The sequence below is a fragment of the Diceros bicornis genome, chromosome 35, assembly GCF_020826845.1.
Source record: "Diceros bicornis minor isolate mBicDic1 chromosome 35, mDicBic1.mat.cur, whole genome shotgun sequence".
NCBI lineage: Eukaryota > Metazoa > Chordata > Mammalia > Perissodactyla > Rhinocerotidae > Diceros > Diceros bicornis.
Window position 1 is genome coordinate 30901951 of NC_080774.1, and position 25127 is coordinate 30927077.

A 25127-nucleotide genomic window follows, 5' to 3' on the forward strand; every position below is an offset into this window, starting at 1 on the left:
AGCAGGGGAGGCTGGGCTGCGGAGCGGTGGGCGCTTCCCGAGGGCCTCGGGAGGGCAGCCGGGACCCTTGCGGGCCAGGAAAGGCCATTCGTCCTCTTGGCCGCGCATCTCCTGCTCCTGCTCAGACTGAGTCGAGCGCCGGCACCATGTCGGCCTACCCCAAAAGCTACAACCCGTTCGACGACGACGCGGAGGATGAACGCGCCCTGCCGACCCCGTGGAAGGACGCCAGCGACCTCCCCGACGGGCTTGGCGCACCCGCGGACCGACAGCAGTACCTGCGGCAGGAGGTGATGCGCAGGGCCGAGGCCACGGCCGCCAGCACCAGCAGGTCCCTGTCGCTCATGTACGATTCCGAGAGGATCGGGGTCGCCACTTCCGAGGTGAGTCGGGAGCAGGGCTGGGCTGGACCGGCCAGTGTGCATGGTCACACTGGGTCAAGAAATGTTTTGTTCATTATCTCTGGAGAGTTCTCGGATGGCCTAGAATAGGTCCTTGTACTTCGGTGATGGTGATTTGTAATAATCTGTTAACTTTGTCAAGAAGTTTGTATCTTGAGTACTTGAAAGAGACGGTTTGCCCGCGGGAATCTTTCTTAGTTATTGGTCTGCTTAGTTGGTTCTTTTTTACTGACTTGTAGTTCAGAAGTAAACTCCACGATGTGTACTGTCCAAGTAAGTAAAAATTCTAAACACCAGAGCCCAAGTAGGGAAATGGAGTGTCTTTGTCTTTTCCATAATTTTCTGGGCAGAAGCCTGGACCCGGGCCGTCAGCCATTCCTCCCGGATTGACCCAGAATGAGTGAGGACCCTGTGCCTGCTGGTGTCTGAAAGCATCAGAGCAAATGGGCCTTGAGTTCTTTCCCATCGCTGACCACTTCTCTACCTCGCCGGTAGGGGTGCTGAGGTTTTGTGTGCTTGGATAGCCGGAGTTTGGTCGAGTCTCGGGCTTTACTTTTACTTCTCAAATCCAAATGAAGATGTCCTAGGTAGACTGTGTGGTTTGTGACCGTCCATTGCTCCAATTCACCTTTGTCAGTTCTTCTTTCCATCTATAGAAGATTTCAGAGAGTAGGATCTTAAGTGAGGGTTGTTCTGTCTTAGGCACCACATTCTTTTCTCAGCCTACTAAGGACATGGTTTTGTTTGGGCTTTTTTTTTTTTTTAAGTTTTAAAAAATGTAATAGTAAGTTATTGATAATATCACTAAGAATAGTTAATCTTAAGCATTTGTGGCTTTGAAATATAATCCTGGAAGCAAAAGCATTTTCTTCCTTCATGGCTCTCCTTGTAGTTCTTTTCTCTGGCAAAGTTCATTCTGACCTGATCACGTATGGTCTTAGCCAGTTTTGAGGTGTATTGATTAACTTCTGAAATAGTCATCTCCAGCATTTCCCCAGTGTCACTTTCTTGGGTTACTTTCCTTCCCCACTTCTCCCTGTTAGGATATCCCTCATTGTCCCACCTTCCTGTCTTTAGCCTGGTTGAGGAAGTTTGTCTTGTAGTTCTTACATCTCATATCTACTGGATTCCTATGTTTGAGTCTAAATGGAAAGTGTTGACTTTGGGAGATTTGGGAGGATTGCGTGAGGTCTCTGGGCCCTGGTGGAGGGATCACTTGATTGAGCATCCTAGGCCCGAGGAAGCCAACTAAGAACTGTTTGAAGAGATGTCTTTGGAAACTGTGAGAACAAATGAAGTAGGAAATCAGAATGATACAAAGTAGGGTATCACGGCAGAGGATAAACTTGAATCTGGCTTTTAAGGCTAAGATTTAGACAAGAGGAGTAAGGAGGCGGGGGGATGTTCCCAGGGAAGAGAGGGGCAACGCAAAGGCACTGGCCCACCACCAGCCATCCTGGGCTCCTGAGTAGGGAATTGATGCACAGGATGCCTTTGAGGAAAGGGCCTGGAGGAGGCACTTAGGGGCCTTTCACAGTCAGAAAGAAGGTCTGTTCTTATAACTCAGGAGAGACAAAAACATAGATGTGAGTTGTTTCATACCGATTGTGGTGACATGCCCCATGCTGCCCCCGAAGGTCTTTCTCCCTATGCAGTGGAGTCTGTGAGAACAGAGGCAGAGTGGCACCTCAGCCCTGTGAGATTTGGCCTGAGCCAAGCTGGCGTTGCTCTGAAAGGTACAGTGTGATCATGACTGGGCAGATGACAGGATCTCTCATCAGCATAGTTACACCTTGAATTTTCCTAGGATTGAATCAGTTCTCAATTATCGGAGGCCTTGGGAGGCAGGAATGGTCAGCGCCCGGCCCCACCCCGTGGTCTGCAAACTGTCTTGAATCTCTCCTCACTCTTGCATTCCCCTGAGAGTCGGGGTGGAGGGTGAGGGCAGGTGAGCTCTCCTTCTACTCAGTGCACCGTGTGGCTCCCAGCAGACCTGGGTCACCCTGCTAACCTCCCAGGTTAAATGGGTGCCTGCTGGATACCCAGCACTATGAGACATGCCAAAACATGGCAGATTTTTATAGACGATTAGGAATTTACAAATAATATTAGGTTGGGAAGGTCATAATTCAGTCCCAACTTGGCAGAAGTAGGAAAATTACATAGTCAGGTCACCTCTAGCAAAGGAGAGCTGCCCTTCACCTCCTGTGAAACCTGGCACGGCTTGTTTCTCACAGAGACTCTAGCCACAGGTCATGACGGCCATAGGACAGAGGAGAAGTAGACAGGGCAGAGCAGGTTGCACTCAGCTGGCCTGGTAAGCACAGTCCAGAAACATAGAGGGACTCTAGGCCGCTCAGCTTCCTCCATTTCAGAAGCATGATTTCTTTCTTCTTTTTTTTTTCCCTGAAGTTTAATTTTTGTGAAGAGGTAATCCAGTCACGTGGTTCAAAATTCAAAACATATAGAAAGTTATGAAGTCTCCTCCCACCCCTCTGCCTGGTTACCATCAGTTCCTTCAGTGTCCTTGTGGAGACATTCTGTTTATAAAGGCATACTTAGGGTCTTTTTCCTTTTTTTTATTTAACTGAAGCAGTTAAATACTACAGACTACTACATTCTAGTCTCCATATTTTGTAATAGGATTGGAGGTTATTCTGTAACAACATATAATGTGCAGCTCTTTTTGTTTATGGCTGTGTCATAATCCATTGAATGGGTGACTTCTATTTATGTAACCAGTCCCCTGATGATGGACATTTGGGTCATTTGCACTTTTGGGCAAGCCTGTTTGCGTCCTACTTGGACACGGTTTTTGTACACTCTTTCACCACCTGGCCAAGGAGACTTGCCTGCCCAGGGCTCTCCTCATCCCCTCTGGCAGCTGAGCATGCTCCAGTGAAGTTTTGTGGGGCCCAGGATCTCAGTTCAGGGGAGTCCAGCAACAAACATTAGACTGGGGCCTGAACAGTTGGTGCAGTAACATCAGTGGAAAGGGAATAGTGTTCCATAGGCTTTGAACACGATGCACTGAGCAGCCTGGCCAGCACATCCTGCACGCCATCTCATGCAGGGCTGCACTCACGTTCTTAGTGTCTTTCCAGCACTCGACAGTCGCCAAAGCCGCACTGGACATTCGGTTCAGAGAGGTGGGCGACAGGAGAACACCCCTGATAGCTCAGGAACAGAAGCGATCTCGGCCATCTATTCAGGGTGTTCCCATGACTTAGAGTAGTGCTCTCATTCTCTGGGAAGCTGATCTTAGAGCAGAACCTTCCCCACTCCAAATGGGAGGCGGTACAGACCAGAGCCCCCCGCTCCAACGCAGCCTGTGGTGGTTCTGATGCGGCCAGGGTTCTTAGCACAACACTATCCTGAAGCAAAAGCTGATGGAGGGGAAGGATAGGTGCTAAGTTAAGTAATTTCCCAGTAGATTTCCAAATGTCAGCCGTGGAGGAGGAGCAGTCTCTTGCTCAGTCTTCTGCCCCCACACTTCTCAACACAATGCCCTATATGTAATAGGGGCTCCCCAGATAGTTGCTAGATGAATAAATAACCTGGGGAAGGGAAGGAAAAAGAAGAGAGGGAGCAGAGGATTAATTGGAAGTGGAGGAGAGATTGAAGTGGGAAGAATGAACTGAGCCATGTAACTCTGGGTGAATCTCCTTCCTGATGGCCAGGAAATGCATCTCAGGCTTTTTCTACCAGGTGTAAAGGACTCTGATAGAGAAATGTCACTGGACCACATCTTCACCAATAGGTCTGTTCCGGATTTATTTTTTGAGTAATTTTTCATTAACTATCAATGATTGAATTCAACTGTTGGAAAGTTCTGGGATCCCAGGCAAACTTGCTAGCTTCTTAGCTATAACAAGGCACCTTGCAAGGATGGGTTGTTACGGTCCACGCGGGTCACATGTCCCTCACCAGAGCCATGGCATCTGGCCATATGTGCTGCTCCTTCCTGAAATGTCTTCTGATGGCCACCATGTTGTCCTGAGGGACCTTGCTTTGCTGACCAGGTGATGTGCTGCAGGAAGCTAAGAAGCTGTCTGCTCTCCGGCCTTCTGCCTCTGAGGTGGTGGTTCTGAGAGTGGGAAGTGCTGTTTGGAGCTGTTGTTTGGGGGTCCCCAAGACTACCCTCAGGTTCATTGATTCCTTAGAAGGACTCAGCAAAGTTGTTATATTCGTGGTTATGGTATATTACAGCAAAAGGATACAGATTAAAATCATCCAAGGGAAAAGGCTTATAGAGCGGAGTCCAGGAGAGACCAGGCACAAGCTTTCAGTTGTTCTCTCCCAGTGCGGTTGTGTGGACGACATGAACGTCTCCCAGCAACGATGTATGACAACACACACAGTGTATTGCCAACCAAAGAAGCTCTGCCAAGCCTGGAGGTCCAGAGATTTTATTGGAGGTCAGCCGTGTAGGCATGCTGCCCACCTGGTAGACCTTAGCCTCCAGCCCCTCCAAAAGTCAAGACCCCCATCATAAATCACATTGTTAGCATAAACTCTCTGGTCTGGCCTAAGCATTCCGGTAAACAAAGACACTCTCGTCAGGGTAATCCAAGGGCAAGGAGCCAGGCAAGGCCTTTCTTTGGCACGTGATGGGTATGGACAGTCCAGGCCTGCTGAGTTAGTCCTTTACTGGGCCTGGGTCAGCCTGCACACGTGCAGCAAGGGGCACCAGCGTTACCACCTTCACCCTCGATGGTTTTTCGCATAACCTAAGACTTGGTTGGTGTTTTTACATCTATCCCATGCCATGGCTGCTGCTCCTGCAGTGAGACAGAGCCTGGGTTTGAGCATGTTGCACAGTTGCTGGTGCGTCCCCACCAGGGCATGTGCGTGCTCCGTTGGAAGGGGAGTAATATAACAGAGAGAAATTTCAAGTTTCTAGGTTCAGCTTACTGACTCCAGGTTGACCTCTGCGTATGTGTTCTTCGATACCCGAGTTTAATTACATGGTCAGCACGAGAAACTTACTACTGACACCTGTCCCCCAGGAACTTGAAGTGTGGCTTATTCAAGGAAGACACTGAGTCCCTCCCGTGTGTCGTCATGAGATACTTCTGTTGTTATGAGATGCGTTGGCTATGAGTTGGAGTTGGAGTGTCGTGGTCACTGCTGCCCTTTAACGCCCCTTCGGTGACCCCTGCTGGTCCTGCTGGCATCCCCGCTTGCTCTCCTTCATGCTCCCCGCACATAGTTCCTCTTCCTCTCTCAGTTCCCCCAGCTGGCCCTGCCGCACCGCCCCAGACCCCAGGCCACTGCACCTGCTGCTGCCTCTGCCCGGAATGCTCTTGCCCCACCCACACCTGTGACTCCCTATCTGCTTAGTTTTTAGTTTCTTCTTCAATCTCACACCATCCGGGAACTTCTCTGACCCCACACTTAAGCTAGGCGAGGAGTACCTGCGAGGGGCCTACCCTTGTAGCGTGTCGATCATGCATGTGAAGCAGCTTTCTTTTCTGTCTCCCTCACAAGACTGTCAACTCAGTGAAGCGAGGACCCGTCTGCCTTCCTTGGATTTCCAGCACAGCGGTGTTGTCAACACATGAAAAATCAGACTGCGCTTCCCTCATCTCGCCCTCCTCTAGGCTGTCAGCTCTATCAGGGCAGAGATTGGGGGTTGTTTAGTTCACCTCTGAATCCCTAGCACCTGGAATGGTGTCTGGCAGAGAGTGGGCCAGGTGCTCATAATATCTATTGACTGCTATCTTGCAGCACCTCTAGTGTGTGTGTGTATATGTGTATGTGTGTGTTTTCAAAGAGCATTCGCCGCAACGATTCCCCGATATTCTCAGATGCTCACAGGGCCGTTGGACATAATCCAGCTGGCCAGGTGTCACCTCGCGTAGGGCAAGTGTGCCCTCACAGGTCTGCAGCTGTCTTTTTGGTTTTCTCTTGCTCTGTCAGGACCCTCTGCTTGACAAGAAGCCACAAGTCAAAGAGGAATTGAGACCCTCCCTCTCTCTGTGTTGTCCCTCAGCATTGTACCACCGGCCCCACCGGGTCTTTTCTCTGACCGCCTTCTTTTTCCAGGTTAGCTTTAGAAAACTCCTTTAGGGGCTCACGGGAGAGGGGGCATCACCTATAATGCTAACACCTGAGCTGAGCACTTTGCGTATATGCCCTTTACACTGAGGGCACTTTGCAGAGCTTGTGCTCCTCACAGCCACGTGGTCTCATCGGCAGCCTCCCATTCTCACAGGGACCAGTGGAGAAGACGTAACCTGGACCCCTTCTGGGAGACAGGAGCATTCCTTGGGACCTGAAGTGTTTGAGGTCTGCCTTCGTAACAGCTGGGGTATAGGGCCTGCCCGACAGGTCCTTTCTGTCCTGGCATTCTTGGTGTTTGCTCTGTCGAGCCCTTCTTCCTCATTGGTTAAAACTATGTCGCAAGCACATGGAGTCTGGTCCTTTCCTCTGTCCTCTCAGGGAGGATTTTAGCAGAACTTCCTCCTCTGCTGGCCTCCTGACCAACACATCACTTCAGGGGAACACCAGCTTCCAGCTCACTGAAACTTGCAGAGAACAGAGCGACACTCACTTCCCTGGCCTTCCAGCCTCACATGCAGGACAAGCCACCCTCACATATTTCTCTGTGCTTCTATCATAACATCTAAATCAGACATTTGGTTTCGTTACCTGGTCAGCACAGTGACGTAGATGCTGAGTGTTTGAGAGACTGAATCACTTGTAAACAGAAGAAAATGAGATCTCACTGTGAATTTGGGGAGGTTTTGTCAGCTACTTGTTACTGCTGCGACTCTCCAGATCGAGGTGGGGAGGCTGAGCTGGGAGGGCAAATGGTTCCTGAGACGAGGTGCAATGGGAGAGCTTGCTGTCAGGAAAGCCAAGGACCTGCCTCCTGGTGCAACAGCAGAGCCCTGGCTGCCACTCCTACCCCCAGCGGCCCTAAGCCCTCTCCAGCTTCAAATTCTGCTGTCTTCTGCAGCATGTGAAATATGCTGGGTGGGACAGGACTGTTAGAAATATATTGACAAAAAACACATGAATGCTGGAGAAAATAATTTTAATCCTAATTTATAGCTCCGCCTTGTTCCAAAAAAGACTTACCTCGGAATGGACATGAAGATGACAAACTTGAGATGTTGGAAGAAGTAGAAACTCCAGAAAAATTAGCAGTGCTTTTTTTTCTTCTGAAAATTAGCCCTTGCAAGATTTGTTTGGCATATCAAAGGACACAGTCCAGAAAATGTTTTTGTCGTTACTTTAAAAAGCCTGATGGTTTCTTTAGACTTGTCTCATGAGCTGGTGAACAACATTGAAGTGTTCAAAGCTGTAAAGCTCGGCAGTTAGAAGTTTATTTCCAACAAGAGTTAAATAGAATCTAATAGTAAATTCAACCAGTGTTTTAGCTTTTTTGTCTATACATTGTATTTTTAAATTTTACCCACTAAACATTAGGAACTCAAGTTTTACATTGAGTCTCTAAGTGCCCTAAAAGCCTTCTGTTAGCACCTTTATATCTAAAATGGCCTTTAACAAACCTATTGTATATAGTTTCATTTTTACCCTTCAAATTTCCAGGATGTTTATTTAAAATTGTTTATGACTTTGTTTTTAGGTATCAAGAGAGAGCATCTTTAAAGATTATTTGTGTAGTTAATGTAATTGCTGAGCCGCAGGGAGATGCAGGGTTAGAAGATTGAGAGGAAGGCGGCTGAGGGCAGGGACTGCCTCATGAAGGAGAAGGAAAAGAGCTTGAGAGTCTTAGGAGTCTTCTGGCTGGAAAGGTGGGTCACGGAGGGGACATGGCTGGAATGGCCTGAAATTGGGGCTGCAGCAAGTCTGGCCTGAATAAAGGAAGTGAGTGTTGCTATGGTGGGGCATTCACATCTATAGCCAGAAGCATCAGCTCTCGAGGAACAAGGTCTAGGCTGTCCCCATGGCCACAGAGCATCATTCACATGTCCATTTGGCAGATTTGCAGTGAGCAGTTGCTCTGAGTGAGGCGCTGGAGACACAGCAGTGAGCAAAGAAAGTTCCTGCCTCGTGGAGCATGCGTGCTGTAAAGAAAAGTAAAGCAGGTCAAGGGTGGAGAAGGGCAGGTTGTGGGTGGAAGGAGGAGCTCTGCTTTAGAGAAAGTGTTCAGGGAAGGCCTCTCTGAGGAAGCAGTCTCTGGGCAGAGGAATGGAGCCATACACGTATCCGGATGAGGAGCATTACAGCCAGAGAAACTAGCATGTACAAAGGCCCTGTGACAGAATCACCCTTGTTACAGATTTTAAAGCTGAAACTATGTATGGGCTGGAATCAGATACCAACAGAGCCCAGAAAGGACGCCAGAGCCTAGTCTGCAAAATAGAGTTTGAAGACATGACCAGGGCTGGGTGGCTCAGGTGGCCCAATGGAACTCCCATATCTAAAAAGGGAGAGTAAAAGAACCATAGCCTATGGGGCAGTGCCAAGTGAAAATCTGTGAGGGTTACCAGGGCCAGCGGGAGGGCTAGAGAGGGTCTGCTGCCAGTCCAGGCCCTTACTCTGACCCCCGCAGGCACACTTCATCCATCTTAACGTGGCCTTGTGAGCCAGCGTCATATGGGCAGGAGGGAAAATGGACTCGAGCAAATGAAGAAAGCTAGTAGAGGTAGGGCAGGGAGGGAGAGACAAAGGAATGTGTTGTCAGAAAGGATAGCGTGCCTATCACAAGTGACAGTGTCTGTCCCCGTATATGCTCACTGACAGTTTATGATGAGGCTGCTGGATGTGGTCCTCCTCTATAGGTGGAGGGAAAATAACAAAAACATATAATGCCATCACCTCTCCTTTTCCCCAGGAGCTCGTCCGTCAGCGAGGAGTCTTAGAACGCACAGAGAAGATGGTGGACAAGATGGATCAAGATTTGAAGACCAGCCAGAGGCATATTAACAGCATTAAGAGTGTGTTTGGGGGGCTTGTCAATTATTTCAAATCCAAACCGGCAGAGACCCCACCTGTGCAGAATGGCACCCCCACCCCCCAGCCCAGCAGCAGGTGAGTGGTCTTCAGCCGTCTGGATGTGAAATAGCACTAAATGGTGTCTAGTGCTAATGGCCAGGACTCTCAGGCTGCATCTGGGGCCTGAGGAATCCAGGAACCCTGTAAGTTACTCGTTGGGAGGGATTTGTCTCCAAACATCTTGCAACAGGCATTTCTCCAGCGCTCCTGATTACCTTCACTCCATTGACATCCAGGCCGCAAATTCTGCATAAATTGGGTCTCCAGTAAATTACTGCTCCAGTAATTGTGACCCTGGTAATTTGAAAGAGTGTTTACCTCAGAAAGCTTAATCAGTACAAATGTGACTCACTTCACAGAATTTTTGCTTTAAAAAGTCTTTATATCCAACTTTTCCATGTCTAATCTAATTTACCCATTGATTTTCATTTTAAAATTAGAGATTATTTTCCTCAAAAGTTTTGGGTAAAGATATAATAAAATCATACATGTGATTTTGGTGGGCATTTAAAATCACATGTCCAAAGATGAAAGAATTGTTTCTGCTAAAATAGGTTACTGCTATTTATATCTCAGTTCATTGTGTGTTTTTTATTATAAAAACAATATAGCCATGTTACAGAAAATCTGCACCTTACCTACCATAACACAAAGACTTAAAATTTAGTTTTTCCCCTTATTCAGTGTTTTGATAGTTGCAATCAGAGTATTCATTTGGTTTTGTAGCCTGCTTCTTCCATTTAACCCAGAAAAATGTTTGATGTAATGTTATTACACAGGTTTCATAACCGTCTCTCTTTCTGTTTCTCTTTTAGTTCTGAAATGAGAGCTATTTTTTAAGAGGTATTTTTTTAAATACATAACTGATGTACAGTAAAATGCACACAACTTAAGTGGAGAGCTGATGACTGTTTACCTGTGTATACACCTGTGTGGCCACCACGCAGGTCAGGATGTGGAGTGCAGTAGGGAAGAAGTTAGGAAACTATTTCTGGCTCACAGTGGAGCTGGGGAGGAATGAATGTAGATAGAGGAGCCGGTGGTGGTAGCAACAGGAGCAGGCAGGTGAGGTCGTGGGGACTTGGGGAGAGGAAACTGCAGGAAGGGGAGCGGGCAGTTGGTGGGGGCCCCAGGGGCTGTTTCCTGTGGATACACCAGCCAAGGTTATGAGAGTTTGTTTCCTTTTTTTTTTTTTGGCTCAGCCATAATCACCATTCATCCCCGATTTTCCGGCTTGACCCTAATTTCAAATATGTCACACTTTTTTGCCAACTGGAGTTGTTTTTTCTTCTGTTTTCAACATACAAAGCAGAAAGATGTTTTGTGTCCTAATTCTTGGCCACATTTAATTACCACAGGAAGTTCAGATATCTGTTCACTTTGACTAAGACATCCACCTCGAATGAACTCAGCAGCAGAGCAAATGTTGGAGACGTGGGAAGCGGGCAAGTTTGTGATTGCTGCTTTCCTGTGTCCCGCACGCCTCTTCCCAAGGGCTTCTCCTCAGGGCTCATCGGGGCCCCCACAGCCCTGATCACACTATAAAAGCCTTTAAGGTCTTGGGGCTCCAAGGGCAACTTTCTTTTTTGGGAGCACCATGAAAACTCGAGGCCTTCCTGACAAAGCCTTCCCAGTAGTGAGGCAGCTGGAGTGGGCCTCTCGGTGCCCAAAGTCATGTACCCTGCCTGGCCTTCTGCCCATAAATGAGCCCCAATCAGCTGTAGAGTTCTTACCATGACTTAGTAAATGCAGAAAAGCGGAACTTTTAAATGAAGCAACTCACTCTAATTCAGCTGTTGTCCAAATGTGCTTTGAAGTGGGTCTGTGCAGCTTTGTAGGAAAGGCTGCTCCAGTGGCATTGCATGGATTCTGTCCTTCACAGGGCTTGAGCGCCATGCTCTGCAGGCCTATGCCTGTGGCTGGGAGCTGAAGCTGCAGGAGCGAGGTCCATCTGTTGGAAGGTGTGAGGGAGGCAAACGGTCAGCAGTGGTGCAGTGGAGGCCCAGAGGAGGGGGAGCCTGGCCCCAGGGACTGAGGAAGGCGTCACAGAGTAGCTGAGCTTTTGCGTGAGTCGAGGTTGCGTGGGGGCCTGCCGATTGAGGGAGGGGGAACGGGTGGACTCAAGGCAGTCAAAGCACAGGTGAAGGCGGGATGAGGGAGGGCATTGGCTGTTTCAAGAGCAGAAGCCCAGCAGGCTCTTGACATTGAGGCGCTGCCTGCAACGATATGGCCTGTGACCTAAATCCCTAAATTTGCAAAAATGACTGTGAGGTATAATTGCTTCTATAAAATGCAGTAAATTGTGAGAAAAATTTTTGTAATCATGTCAAAACCCTTAGTCCATAAATACAGGAATATTTTCATTTAAAAGCTTTTAAAGTAAGTTTCTCCTGATCAAACTTCTGTTGAGTCATGCATGTCCCATGTACATCCTTATCACACAAACCCTTCGGCCTTCTCTAAAGTGTTACTTGTCTCTTGATAAGCCATCTTTGTTCTTGCTGACACAGCTTCATAAGCTGCTGCTTTTTTGTGTGTGTGTGTGTGAGGAAGATCAGCCCTGAGCTGACATCCATGCCAGTCCTGCTCTTTGCTGAGGAAGACTGGCCTGGGCGAACATCTGTGCCTACCTTCCTCCACTTTATATGGGACGCCGCCACAGCATGGCCTGACAAGCGGTGCCTCGGTGCACGCCCGGGATCCAATCCCCAGCCACCAGCGGCGGAGCACGCACACTTAACCACTATGCCACGGGGCCGGCCCCAAGCTGCTTGTTCTTATTTCCATTTCTTTTTTTCTTTTTTTTTTTTTTCTTGTGAGGAAGATCAGCCCTGAGCTAACATCTGCCAATCCTCCTCTTTTTGCTGAGGAAGACTGGCCCTGGGCTAACATCCGTGCCCATCTTCCTCCACTTTATATGGGACGCCGCCACAGCGTGGCTTGACAAGCGGTGCGTTGGCGCGCGCCCGGGATCCGAACCAGCGAACCCAGGGCCGCCGCAGCGGAGTGCGCGCACTTAACCACTTGCACCACCGGGCCGGCCCGCTCTTATTTCCATTTAAAGCTCTTGGGGGGTTCGTTGGGGTCGTAGATTTAACCATCTCTAAATTTGAAATTCTCAAATTTATTCAAGACTTGGTTTCTGACCAAGAGCCACCACTCTCTTAGACTTCGTCACTCTCTTATTACTTCTATCACTATCCCTAGAATTGGCTTTCTTTGGGGAAGCCATTTTTCACAAAGAAACCAAGTTTTCGTCATTTAAGTATTACTACTATGTACATGAGAGCGCACAGAAAAAAAAGTCAGCTTTGAGATGTGCAGGCCGGGTGGTGGCCGGGTGGGCTCAGAAGCCACGCATTTTACCCCTCCACCCAGCCTGGCATCACATGGGGCTCACAGCCATGCTCAGAGACACCAGCTGTGTTTTCTAGACCTTCAGTCGCTGCTTCTGAGTAATGAAATCCTTAGATTTTAGGAGGCTCTGCTACAGTCTACATATAGCTGGAGCACTGGGGCCTGCAAAACTGTTAGCCTGGCGGCGTCCAGGCTTGCTCCTGGTGGGCAGGAAGCCATTAAAGACTAACTGGAGGGCCGGCCCGGTGGCGTAGCGGTTAAGTGCGCGTGCTCTGCTGCTGGTGGCCTGGGTTCGGATCCCAGGCGCACACCGACACACCGCTTGTCTGGCCATGCTGTGGCGGCGTCCCATATAAAGTGGAGGAAGGTAGGCACAGATGTTAGCCCAGGGCCAGTCTTCCTCAGCAAAAAGAGGAGGATTGGCGTGGATGTTAGCTCAGGGCTGATCTTCCTCACACACACACACAAAAAAAAAGACTAACTGGAGAGGTGCACGTCAGGATTACATAGAAGGATGCTGGGCAGCCACGTGGGTTCAGGGGTGGAAAGGGGCGGAGCCTAATCCATGTAAGGGTAAAGAGAGGCAGGGCAAAAGGAAGGGCAGGATCTCTGAGGTACGTGGGGGATCAAGAGGACGTTTGTCTGGGCCGGCCCGGTGGCTTATCGGTTAAGTGCTCGTGCTCCGCTGCTGGCGGCCTGGGTTCGGATCCCGGGCGCACGCCGACGCACCGCTTGTCCGGCCGTGCTGAGGCCGCGTCCCACATACAGCAACTAGAAGGATGTGCAGCTATGACATACAACTATCTACTGGGGCTTTGGGGGGGCAAAAAAAGGAGGAGGATTGGCAATAGATGTTAGCTCAGAGCCGGTCTTCCTCAGCAAAAAGAGGAGGATTAGCACGGATGTTAGCTAAGGGCTGATCTTCCTCACAAAAAAAAAGTACCTGGTTGGTCATTTCATATGCCTCTCCTCTACCTCCTGGTTTTCCTGAAGGAGAGCCACCTAACCAGATGCCCCGCTTCTAAAGCAGGTGTCCCGGGAGCTCGCTGCGAGGCCAGCAGGGCTCCCAGAAGGAGCTGGTGAAATCCCTGCGTGGGTCAGAGGAGGCATTTGATTTTCTCACACAGACATTATTTGAAGAGACTGACTACACTGTCATAGGTGTTTTTCCTTTCTAAATGTTTTCTTTTTTCTTACTTTTATCCAAAGATTGAAAGAAGCCATAAGTACAAGTAAAGAACAGGAGGCACAGAACCAGGCCAGCCACCCAAACCTCAGGAAGCTGAATGACTCAGGTCAGTGGGGACCTGCGCTGCCACCCGCATTTGGATTCTGTGGGGAGACCTCTGGATGTGGTGTTGGCCCTGAGGGGGTGGGGGGCGGCAGAGACTCCAGCTGCTGTCATCCTACATGCTAGGTGAAGGGTGTTAGGGACCTAGTGCAGCCCTCAGGGAGCTGGAGGTGTGTGTTACAGCTGGGCTCGTCCCTCCCTCCCCCGTGGAGGGTGGAATAAGAAAGTAGGGGCTTATGTCCAATTGGAAATGAACCTGCCTACCCACCATTACTTCCTGCCCCATGTGGCTCTGAGCTCTTCTGGCAGTGAAAAGCCAACTGCAGGAAAACCCCTGTGGTAAGTAGATTAATGGCCCCCCAAAGATGTCCACATCCTAACCTATTAGGTTATAACTCATATTAGGTTATATGGCAGAGGGGGAATTCTGGTTGCAGATGGAATTACAGTTGCTAATCAGCTGACCTTGAGATGGGGAGATTATCCTGGGTTATCCATTTGGGCCCAATGTAATCCTTAAGTTCCTTTATAAGTGGAAAAGGGAGGCAGAAGACAGAGTGTCAGAATCAGAGAGAAATTTGAAGAAGCCATGCTGCTGGCTTTGGAGATGAAAGAAGGGGCTACCTGCCAAGGAATGTAGGTGACCTCTAGGAACTGGAAAAAGCTAGGAATAGGTTTTCCCCAAGAGCCTCCAGAAGGAACACAGCCTTGTTGACACCTTGATCTCAGCCCGATGAGACCCCTATGGGACTTGCAACCTCCAGAACTGAAGAATGAGATTGTGGTAGTTTGTTAACAGCAGTGATAGGAAACTGATGCAGCCTTCAAGCTCTGGGGCATGGAGAAGCAGGAGTGTGGACAGGTGTGCAAGATAGAATGTGTTTAGTGTCAAATCATTCCATTAATATCAAATGACAGGCCCAGAGATATCCCCTATCTGGAAAGGAATTCAGGTCTCCTGGGGACTTCTGTTGACCTCTGGAAAGCCAGGCCCATTGGAAGGGTGCCAGAAACCAAATGCTTTTTGTGCTACCTTTGAGGACACACCTTGGAAGCACTAGAAGCCACCACTGTTGTGGCTGACACAGCTAAGGAGAAGCCTGATGGAGGAAGAGCTGGGAGTCAGGAAAGACTGAGATCAACACAGTTCAGTCTGGAAAGGGGAGGAAGTGAGAGAAAACTAAAATAATGTAAGGCTCGGAAAAAAAAACCAGAGCTGGTCGTACCGTGAAGAAGTGGAATAGGAGCCCTGCACCTGGAAGATACAATTTTAAGGAATTAGAGAGAGTTTTAACTTGTGTGGTGTGTATTAAGAGACACACAAAAAAACCCAAAATTGACACTATATGTGTAGAATAGACTCAGTAGGTTGTCCTGGAGGAAATACACTCAGTCTGAAAGGGGTGTTTCCCCAAAAGATATAAACTGGGATGACAGGGCTTTTCTGTGTGCATTTAGAAACTGAAGTTCAAGGAAGGTTTCTTGGGGCAAATGTACATTATTTAACGTTTCTTTTTTCCTTGTTTTGTTTAGAGTGAAAAGACAGCAAAGAAATAAATTTCAAAAAGAAAAAAAATTACCTATCATCCCATTTCTGTAACATAACAATTTTTACTTTTAAACCTTGTTTTTTAGACTTTGCGCACGAGCCTGTGTGGTTTTGCATTGTTGCAGTTCCACTGCTCTGTTGGTATTTGTATGAATCTCTGTCTCTTTCCCGAGATCGTGTACCAGGGTCTGACCAGGTGACCGGTAGGTTGAGGGTCTTTGATCTCCAAAGGGCTGCCCCCGAGGAAGCGTCTCTCCCTCTCCAACAGGCCTGCCCAGTGCTTCTTCCTCCTGCACGCTGTTCATTCCCACACTCACCTCTTTGAATGGCCTCAGAACCAACCAGCTTATTCCTTCCATCCATTTTCCAGTTGAAGATTAATTTTATTAAGCATCATTTCGAGAGATGTCAGTTAACCATTCTCCTGGTGTTTCTTTCTAAACTCAGACTCTGTCCCTGGTGGGGCCAGTTCTTCTGTGAGTACTGAGGCTTACCCGAAGAACGCACACCTTCGAGCCTATCACCAGAAGATCGACGACAATCTAGGTAAGACTGGAAGCTGCACCAGCCTCCGCAGGGCACTTATTCAGGACACTTGTCTTCCAGGCAGCTAGTGCTGAGCCCAGCCAGTGCACCAGTAGCCATCCAGTCTCTCAAGACCAAAACCTGGTGTCTGCCTATCCCTCGCCACATGTCAAATCCAACACAAGTCACGTCCATCTCACCCCCTCACTCTCTCTGGAGTCTGTCCACTTCTCTCCTTCCCTACCTCTCATCTGGATCGTGACATCAGCAGGAACCAGGGGTCCCTGAGGGTCCACACAGTGCAGGCTGGACTCTGCATCCTTACCACCTGGCCACATGGAGCCCTTGTTTCCTCCCCTGTGAACCAGGCACAGGAATAGACCCTGCCTCTGAGGATTGGGGAAAGGTTACATGAGCGACCCCATAAAGCGCGTAGGAAACAGCCTGGCCTGGTAAGAGCTAGCACTCATGTGGCCATTATGGCATATTTGCCATGCAGCCAGGTTCCTACAGTCCAGGTCCCTTGCCACCCCTCCGGCCCCCGTTTGCCTCTCCATCCTTCCTGCCTTCATCACTTTCCCTCATCACTGCCGCCTTCTGCCTGGAGTGTCCTTCTTCCCTACTCTTTGCGGGCTCCTTCTCATGCCATGAGCCTTACTTTAACGTGGAGTCTTCTTATCTGCTCTCAGAGCACCCTGTTGTTCCCAGTGTGGTGTCTCTGCTGTTTGTAATCATTATCTACTGGCTTATCTGTTGTCTTCCTGACCGGACTATAAATTCAAGGGACTCAGGAATGTGTCAGATCGTTACTACTTTATACCCAGGGCCTAGTAGGCAAGCGCTCAGTGATTATTATTTGAACGAAGGGGAAGAAGTCAGTTATTTGAAGTTCAAGTGGAGGAGTGTGTGCTGACAGTAGGACTTGGCCCTGAGCAGTTTCCATGAGTTTATTCTAGGTGGCATCTCAGATGTTCTGGCTCCTCTGACCTTTGCTCCGGGAACAGGAAGCTCCCCCATGGCTACCTTTGTCACTCGTCAGTCTCCCACCCATTAGGAGATGGCAGAGTGGGTGAGATAAAAAGTAAAATTTCCCCCTGCTCTAAAGGTATCTAGTGGGAGACAAAACCAAAACCCATGAAGGTGCATATTGGGTGTCTGTGCACAGGCTGCCTCCTGCTCTCCCCCCAGGAGGAGACACGCCCTGGGCCCTTCACTGGTCTGCCCAGAGCGGTGCCCCTTCCAGCAGCCCTGAGCAAACAGCAGGACGGCACATGAGGCATATCCATGCTCTTTCTTTTTAGTAACATTTAACCTTTGTTTCTGAGTATGTAGATTCATTGTAGAAAATTATGAAGGTTAGGTAAGTGCCATGGGGAAATAAACGCCCATAATCCTACTGTCCAGCAGCGTGATTTGGTGTCATTCCTTCTGTTTTTCATGTACATATGTACACGTGTGTAATCAATGTCAAAGGTACTGGGGATCATTCAGTATATACATTTCTGTATCCTGCTTTTTCGCTTATATCTTGAACTCTTTCCTAATTTTTCCCATGAAATTTCTTTAAAAAGCAGCACTTTAACAGCTCATCTCCCACTCTCAGACACTTAGGTTATTTCCATTTTTGGCTACAGCATATAATCCCTTGTCCATTCCTCCAAGGAAATCTTTGGCCACGTTTTGTAGCTAGAATACTAGAAATGGAATTACTGAGTCAGGGAATAGAATCTTCCTTTTAAGCATTAAAAGAAATCTTTGCAGGAATAAGACATGGACAATAGACATAAGCAAGAACAAATAAATAAAAGAACTGTAATTTCATGACCCGCAGCTCGCAACTGCTCCCCTCAATTCGCAACTGCTCCCCTCAGTACGAATGTCAAATTAGACCTGCATGGCCCGTGCCCGCCGGCAGCAGAAGAGAGGGCCCATCTCAGCACCCTCCACACCCAGGCAGGCTTCCGCCCCGGCCCCAGCTGCCCTTTGCCCGCAGAGTCCAGGGAAGCCCCAGAAGGCCACCTCTTGCGTCTTCCTCTGGACTCTGCCCTCTGGAGCCAAAGACCTCAGGCAGAAGATGCATCTGCTGGGGTCTGACCACTCCAGAGACACACAAAGGGGCTTGAAAGCCCTCGGTCCTCCTGACCAAAGGTTTCCCCACTGAGAAAGGGTGTCACTGGTGCCTGCTGGGGGACGGGGGGAGGGAGACCTATGGAGGGTACTGAATTCAGAGAGTGGCTTGAGAAGAAGGGTAAGTACGGCCCACCCCTGGAGTCTGAGGGTGTGCAGTTGGCATGAGGATTTGCAGCTCAGGCAGGTGAGCAAGACGCAGCCTAGAGTGTGGCGGAGGGCTAGAGTGGAAGAGGGAGACTCCAGAGCACAGCCAGTGGGCCCTGCTGACACAGGCCACGCCTACTCGCCCTTGGCAGGTTAGCTTTTCCCTTCTTACCACGCCCTCCCTCTGTCTCAGGGACTGGTGCAGGCCCCCCTCTGAGGGCGGCTGCCTTTCTTAGTGGCTTTACTTTACACTTTTTATCTCAGCACAACTATTTGCCTGTCATTTGCTGTCCCAACTGCTGACAAGCTTCCTGAGGCCTGGGGTGACCTCAAGGTTTTACTCTCCTTGGAATACAAGGTCATAGGTTTCAGTAAACTCCAGAAGCGTAGAACTGAAGGCTATCTTGAAAAAACAAACCTGATTCTGCTTAGCTTTATGGTGCCAGTGCCAAATATTTGTGTAGTCTGACCTTTTTTTCTCTTAATGTTTTATCTTTAATTTAGCAGTAAGAAGGCTTACGAAGCACCACCTCTCCCCTCTTCCCTCTGGCTCCTTCCTGGCCTGCTGTTCTAGTAAAAGAGCAGAGAGCAGCTCTGGGCATGCCCCCCACTCCCACTCCCCTTTCACATGTACACATCACGCTATCATGAAACCCAGGAAAGAGTCTTTACCATTCCCCCTGGCGGAATCAGTTAAGTCAGGACTCATCTCTGCAGGGTGCACAGCCCCATAAGGGGACCCCACAGTCCAATCAGCACGTCTCCTCCCCCCACACCCTCAGTTATCTTTATGTCATCTGTGCCAAGTCAGCCTTTCATGGATTCCGAGGGCTGACCACGTCCTTACAGGCATCATCCCTCTTAAAAATGAATGTGAGATTGATTTTTACAACTTTTTGAAACAGAAGTAAAATATTTATTACGAATAGTGGAAAGCCTGAGAAAGGAAGTAGAATGAGTTTAGAGGGAAACTGGCACCAGAGTGACTAGTTGTGGCTGGGCCGTTCCTGGGGGCCCTCCTCTTGTGGGGGCTCACCTTGGTTGGGGTCTGGGTCCTGGGCAGGCCAGAGCATGCCTAAGGAGCAGGATCAGAATTTGAACTCAGACCCAGTGGAATTGACCTGGATTCCCCCCCATACTACACTTCCCCTTGGTGGAAGTGGGGCTCTCACACGTCGTGTTTGAACTTGAATTTCAGCAATAGTGATGTAACCTCTCGCAAGAGCAGAACCTTTGCCAAAAGTGGTATATTCCACAGTTACCTGGGGCTCAGCCCAGATGGCACCTCTGAAGGAACCCAGCACCTTCACCACTCCGTTCCTTTTGACATGGGGACCCTGGGTTGCAGAGATCTCTGCACCCAGTTTATGCAGAGGCCACTGTCTTCTTCCTGACCACAAAGTAAGTGAAGGGAATAGTGCCAGCCTGGTTCTGGAAAATGCAAGCTAACTGTCATAGCCCAGAACCTTCGCAGAATTGATGTGTTCATGGATTTTAAAAGTGGTAGCAATGCATGAATGAATGTGGGGAAGTGTGACTCTTCATAAAGGGACCTCACAGCATGTGGCTCCAGTGGAAACATTTGTAGTTCAATGTGTTTTCTGGGAGAGCACTCAGATGGCAGGGCAAGGACAGAGCCATCATTTCTCCTGCCACCTACATAGTGGACTGTGGGGTGCAGCCTTCTCCAGCAGGGAGCCTAGGGCTGGAGCAGCCTGGGTGCAGGGGCTCCCTTTGGACAGGACTTCCCAGGTCTGTCTCTCAGATGTGTTTCCAAATGAGGATCCTCGTATTTGCCACTCTGGATCTGTGCTTGATCTAGCTTTAGGGAGCTGGAGATGGAAGGAAGGAAAGCTGGCACTGTTGAATTCTACCGACTGACTTGGGGTTTTTGCTCCTGAAGAGCAGGCCAGTGGGTCTGGCTGTTAGTAACCAACCAACCTCTCCCAGGTACTCACTGTGGGGTCTAGGAAGGGAACGTGTTTTCCAGGCCCCTCCGTGCTTCTCTTTTCTTTAGGTGCTAGCTGATCTTACAATGTGCAGCAACCGAGTAGAGGTTCAGAGGCAGCTGAAAAATTATGTAGATCTATATGCATTTTTTAAAGCACTGGAAGGACAGACACCATTATAGGAACAGTGATTATCTTGGGTGGGTGGCAGAGAGAGGAATGGCTTTTACATATTAAGCACTATTACTTTTTGAGTAAACAGATTTATTTTACTTATATGTGTTTTGGAAAATGTAACCAAAGCCCTGGAGTTTAGCCTGTCTTATGAGAAAGAGGACTCAGTAATCCGGTTGTTGCTGAGCACCTGGGAGGGAACAAGCAGCAGCTCCTGATGCTGTGACTGTTTGCTCAGGCCTGTGTGTCCTTCCCTCTCCCACAGATGAGCTGTCCTTGGGACTGGGCCGGCTGAAGGACATAGCCCTGGGGATGCAGACGGAAATTGAGGAACAAGATGACGTTCTTGACCGCCTCACAGCCAAAGTGGACAAGTTAGATGTCAATATAAAAAGCACAGAAAGAAAAGTTCGACAACTTTAAAGACAGAGAAGGATTTTCACTCCGTTGTGGTGAAAAGATTTGAAAGATCCTCTTTTAAACTCCCAAGAAATTTCATGTATTATTTTAGTATGTAATTTAACATGCGTTTGCAAATGTTATAAGGGAGTGGGTCTTAAGAGATTTTGTTGTGATGAGAAGTGTGTGTCCTACATTTTCTTAGAGCCAACAGCTCTCTCTCTTCTTTGAACTGAGTTCTTAGAGTTTTAATCTGAGCACAGTAGCCTGGCATTGAATATCCTGGGCCTTTGATTACCATGCTGGAATGAGAATGAAAGGCTGCAGTTCTCGCTTTAATGAGCATATAGAAAGATATGGGTGGAATTTCAGTCTTGGAACCATCAACCTCTATTTCTCTGTTTGCTGTATTTCTCATTCCTAGGCCTTACCGTGAGTCTAAGGGACTGTGTGAGCCAGTTGTTCATGGGAGAAAAGCCCTTCCCACATCTTTGTTTAGCAGTCATCAGCCACTTCCGCCCATACACACACACACACACCACATCATGATTCTCAGAACCTCCTAGAAAAGGATCAGTGTTAGATTCAGAAAAGGAGTGTGTCTTTGCTATTTTGTTGACGGATGTCGCCTCTTCCCCTCCTGCCCTCTGCCCTCAGCATGCATTTTAGTAGGAGAGGTTCAGACCAGCGTTGCTCACTGTGTTGCCTGGGAATGTGTAGGGAACTGGGTGAGCCATTCTTCCCCACACGCTCTCCTCTCTAACTGTGTCCATGGTTGGGAACAGCTTCTCCACTGGCTCAAGGCTGCGTGGCTGGCGACTGGGGACTCTTTCGAGTTTGTGGGGATGGAGCATCACACAGACTGCGGCCAAGCATTAGTCTTCCTCCACCTCCTCCTTCCTGAGCTCTGCACCCCTCTGGGGATCACTGTGACCAGGCCTAGGGTATGGCAGTTTATTCAGTGGCTGGGGTCTCCTGACCCGTCCAGGATTTCCACCCACTCTTCTTAACACTTTTTGCAAGATGACTTGACTCATCACTTGGTTCTCTGCCACTCAGTTTTAGAACTGGAACTCCACAAATGATGCTGACTTTGTTTTTTTGTTTGTTTTTTTTTGTGAGGAAGATCATCCCTGAGCTAACATCCATGCCAATCCTCCTCTTTTTGCTGAGGAAGACTGGCCCTGAGCTAACATCCGTGCTGATCTTCCTCCATTTTACGTGGGAAGCCACCACAGCATGGCCTGACAAGCGGTGCATCAGTGTGCGCCCGGGATCCCAACTGGGGCTGCCAGCCCCAGAGCATGCGCGCTTAACCACTACGCCCCAGGGCCGGCCCGATGCTGACTTTGTATGGAAGGATTTGGCTAAAAAAAAAAAAAAAAGGCCGGACATTAGCATTTTAACTGACCCAGCTGGTTCTTTTCTTTCATTTTACAAAAAGAATCACTTAAAAGCATTAATTAAAATTAATTTCTATAATTAAATAAATTTGTGTTGGTATCTCCAACAAAATAATTGATGCCCCAAGGCCCTTGTCTTTTTAAAAAGCAAATTAAAATATTTTGAAGATGGTGTCTTTAAAAAGACAGATTAGGTCAGAAACTAAAATAACAGTGCCTTTCACCTTGAAACATGGCACTGGCTATGTGACCTTCACCACTTGGATTGTGTAGCTTATAAATAAAGCAAAGGAAACCTCTCTTTTTAAAGTGCTATAGCAATGCATCAGTATTTATGTGGCTGTTCCATCCCATAATGCATGACCTTCCTGAATGCTGACAGCTGCCATTGGCAGACACAGCTTTCTGTCGTGTTCCAGCCACCTCAGGGAGTCTGATCCATGTCATTATGACTATCCCAGGATATAAGGACACCATTAAAGGTAACCAGATTAGATGTTTGTTTATCAGATGAGCTCATCATGATTATTCTCTTTTTTTTTTTTTTTTGTGAGGAAAGATCAGCCCTGAGCTAACATCCATGCTAATCCTCCTCTTTTTGCTGAGGAAGACTGGCTCTGAGCTAACATCCATTGCCAATCCTCCTCCTTTTTTTTTTCCCCAAAGCCCCAGTAGATAGTTGTATGTTATAGCTGCACATCCTTCTAGTTGCTGCATGTGGGACACGGCCTCAGCATGGCCGGAGAAGCGGCGCGTCGGTGCGCACCGGCGATCCAAACCCGGGCCGTCAGCAACAGAGCGCGCGTACTCAACCACTAAGCCACTGGGCCGGCCCCATGATTATTCTCTTGATAACTGGTAAAAGGAAAATTTTAAATGTATACCCAGCCCAAACTAAATGAGTTCACAGGGCTTTCAGCCAAAAGGCTGATCAAAAGCGCAAAGCCAGAATGCGGAGCAGCCCATATGTGCATTTCCACTCATTCTAATTGTTTCTGGTTTTTTTCTCTCTAACACCTTTCATTCTTCTGTTTATCATCATCAGGCGTAGACTCATGGAGATGAGTCATTATACCTCAGACCTAAACTTATTTTTTCAAATAAATACACATAAAGGCCACTGCTAAACAGTCTCTTCAGCGGCCTTCCATTTGCATAATGGGATTAGTGATTTAACTGACTTGAAGCAAAGTAGCACCTTATTTTATGTACCTTCCCTGTCTTGTTGGATTGATGAAGCCAATCACTCCCCCTTTCCCCTCAAGCATATGGAAGGAGAGTTGCCCTCACTTTTCTAGAAATTTGTCTTCCTTTGACACATTAGAGGGCCTCATACATTTTGTTCTGTTCTTGTTCAGACCCTCTTGCTCTAAAGCCTTGGCTGAGGTATTGTTGCTAAGCTACATGCTGGCCAGCGGCTTCTTTCTGCTGTGTCTTCACCCCTGCACCCATGCCTACCAAGGACCAGTTGCTGATGCTACCTCTGTAAAGCAAAGTTGCTTGCATTTGTAGAAAACAAAGAACTGAGGAGCCTCTAGAATCTTTGCACATGATAATTATGATCAAAGAGAAAACATTCTACCCTCTAGACCAGATACATATCATGGAGACACTGAGAGGTGCTCTGGCTGGGGTTGGCTATAGGGTGGGCTTTGGTGCAACAGACAAGACCAGTGAACTTGTCCTTCTTGCCAGATGGGGTCTGTAAGACAGATTTTTTTTTTTTTTTGAGTAAGATTGGCCCTGCACTAACATCTGTTGCCAATCTTCCTCTTTTTCTTTTTTCTCCCCAAAGCCCCAGTACATAGTTGTGTATCATAGTTTTAGAGCTGTAGCTCTTCTATATGGGACAGCACCTCAGCATGGCCCGCACCCAGGATCCGAACTGGTGAACCCCGGGCCACTGAAGAGGAACGTTCGAACTTAACTGCTACGCCACCGGGCCAGCCCCTGTAAGACAGATTTTTATTTCCACAGTTGAGCGGGAAACAAGCTGTGCCTTCAAAAAAAGTAGCTTTTCTTTTTTGTGTCTGTGAGGAAGATCAGCCCCGAGCTAACATCCATGCCAATTCTCCTCTTTTTGCTAAGGAAGACCGGCTCTGAGCTAACATCTATTGCCAATCCCCCTCCTCTTTTTTCCCCCAAAGCCCCAGTAGATAGTTGTATGTCATAGTTGCACATCCTTCTAGTTGCTGTATGTGGGACGCCGCCTCAGCATGGCCGGAGAAGCAGTGCGTTGGTGCGCGCCCGGGATCCGAACCTGGGCCACCAGTAGCAGAGCTCACGCACCTAACCACTAAGCCACGGAGCTGGCCCCAAAAGTAGCTTTTCTAACTCTAGTTATATGTTAAGTGGCTACTAACCTAAAAATAAGTGCGTTCTCCTTGGAGGAAACTATTTCCAACATCTGGTGATTTGTAACTTAACAGCAGTGAGGGTGCCTTGTGGATGTCTTTTTTGCATTCTGTAGGAAAGGAAACCTCAATTTAACTCAAGTGGCAAGAAAAAAATACATACTTGCACTTTAATTTCTCTAACTTCTTTTTGTGAGTACTTAATTTTAAATGTACACTATACCAACTTAGTAAAACTCTTATAATTTGCCCACATAGGCCTTTTCTGCAGAATTTTTAAAGTTACAAATGTTTTTAAGCATCTTCAGCTCTGATAAATGAAATGTCTCGTGTACAGAATGATGAGCTAGTCGTTAAAAGTGCTCATGGGAGGGGGGCTTTTTTCAGAGTCTGTATCAGAACAGCTCTTATGCTCCATGCCTTCAACTCAACAAATGACCATATTCCATAAAATAAAATGTGAAGTTGTTTTTTAATCACA

The 25127-nt window shown here is 48.2% G+C and overlaps 1 protein-coding gene across 1 annotated transcript; it reads left to right on the forward strand.

Annotated features, from left to right (window-relative positions):
- SNAP29 (synaptosome associated protein 29) lies at positions 1-25127 on the forward strand. Its single transcript, XM_058532061.1, has 5 exons — positions 1-383; positions 9211-9407; positions 13938-14023; positions 16016-16114; positions 20756-25127. Exons 1-5 carry the CDS (start codon positions 147-149, stop codon positions 20911-20913), a joined length of 777 nt encoding a protein of 258 aa, XP_058388044.1. The 5' UTR covers positions 1-146; the 3' UTR covers positions 20914-25127.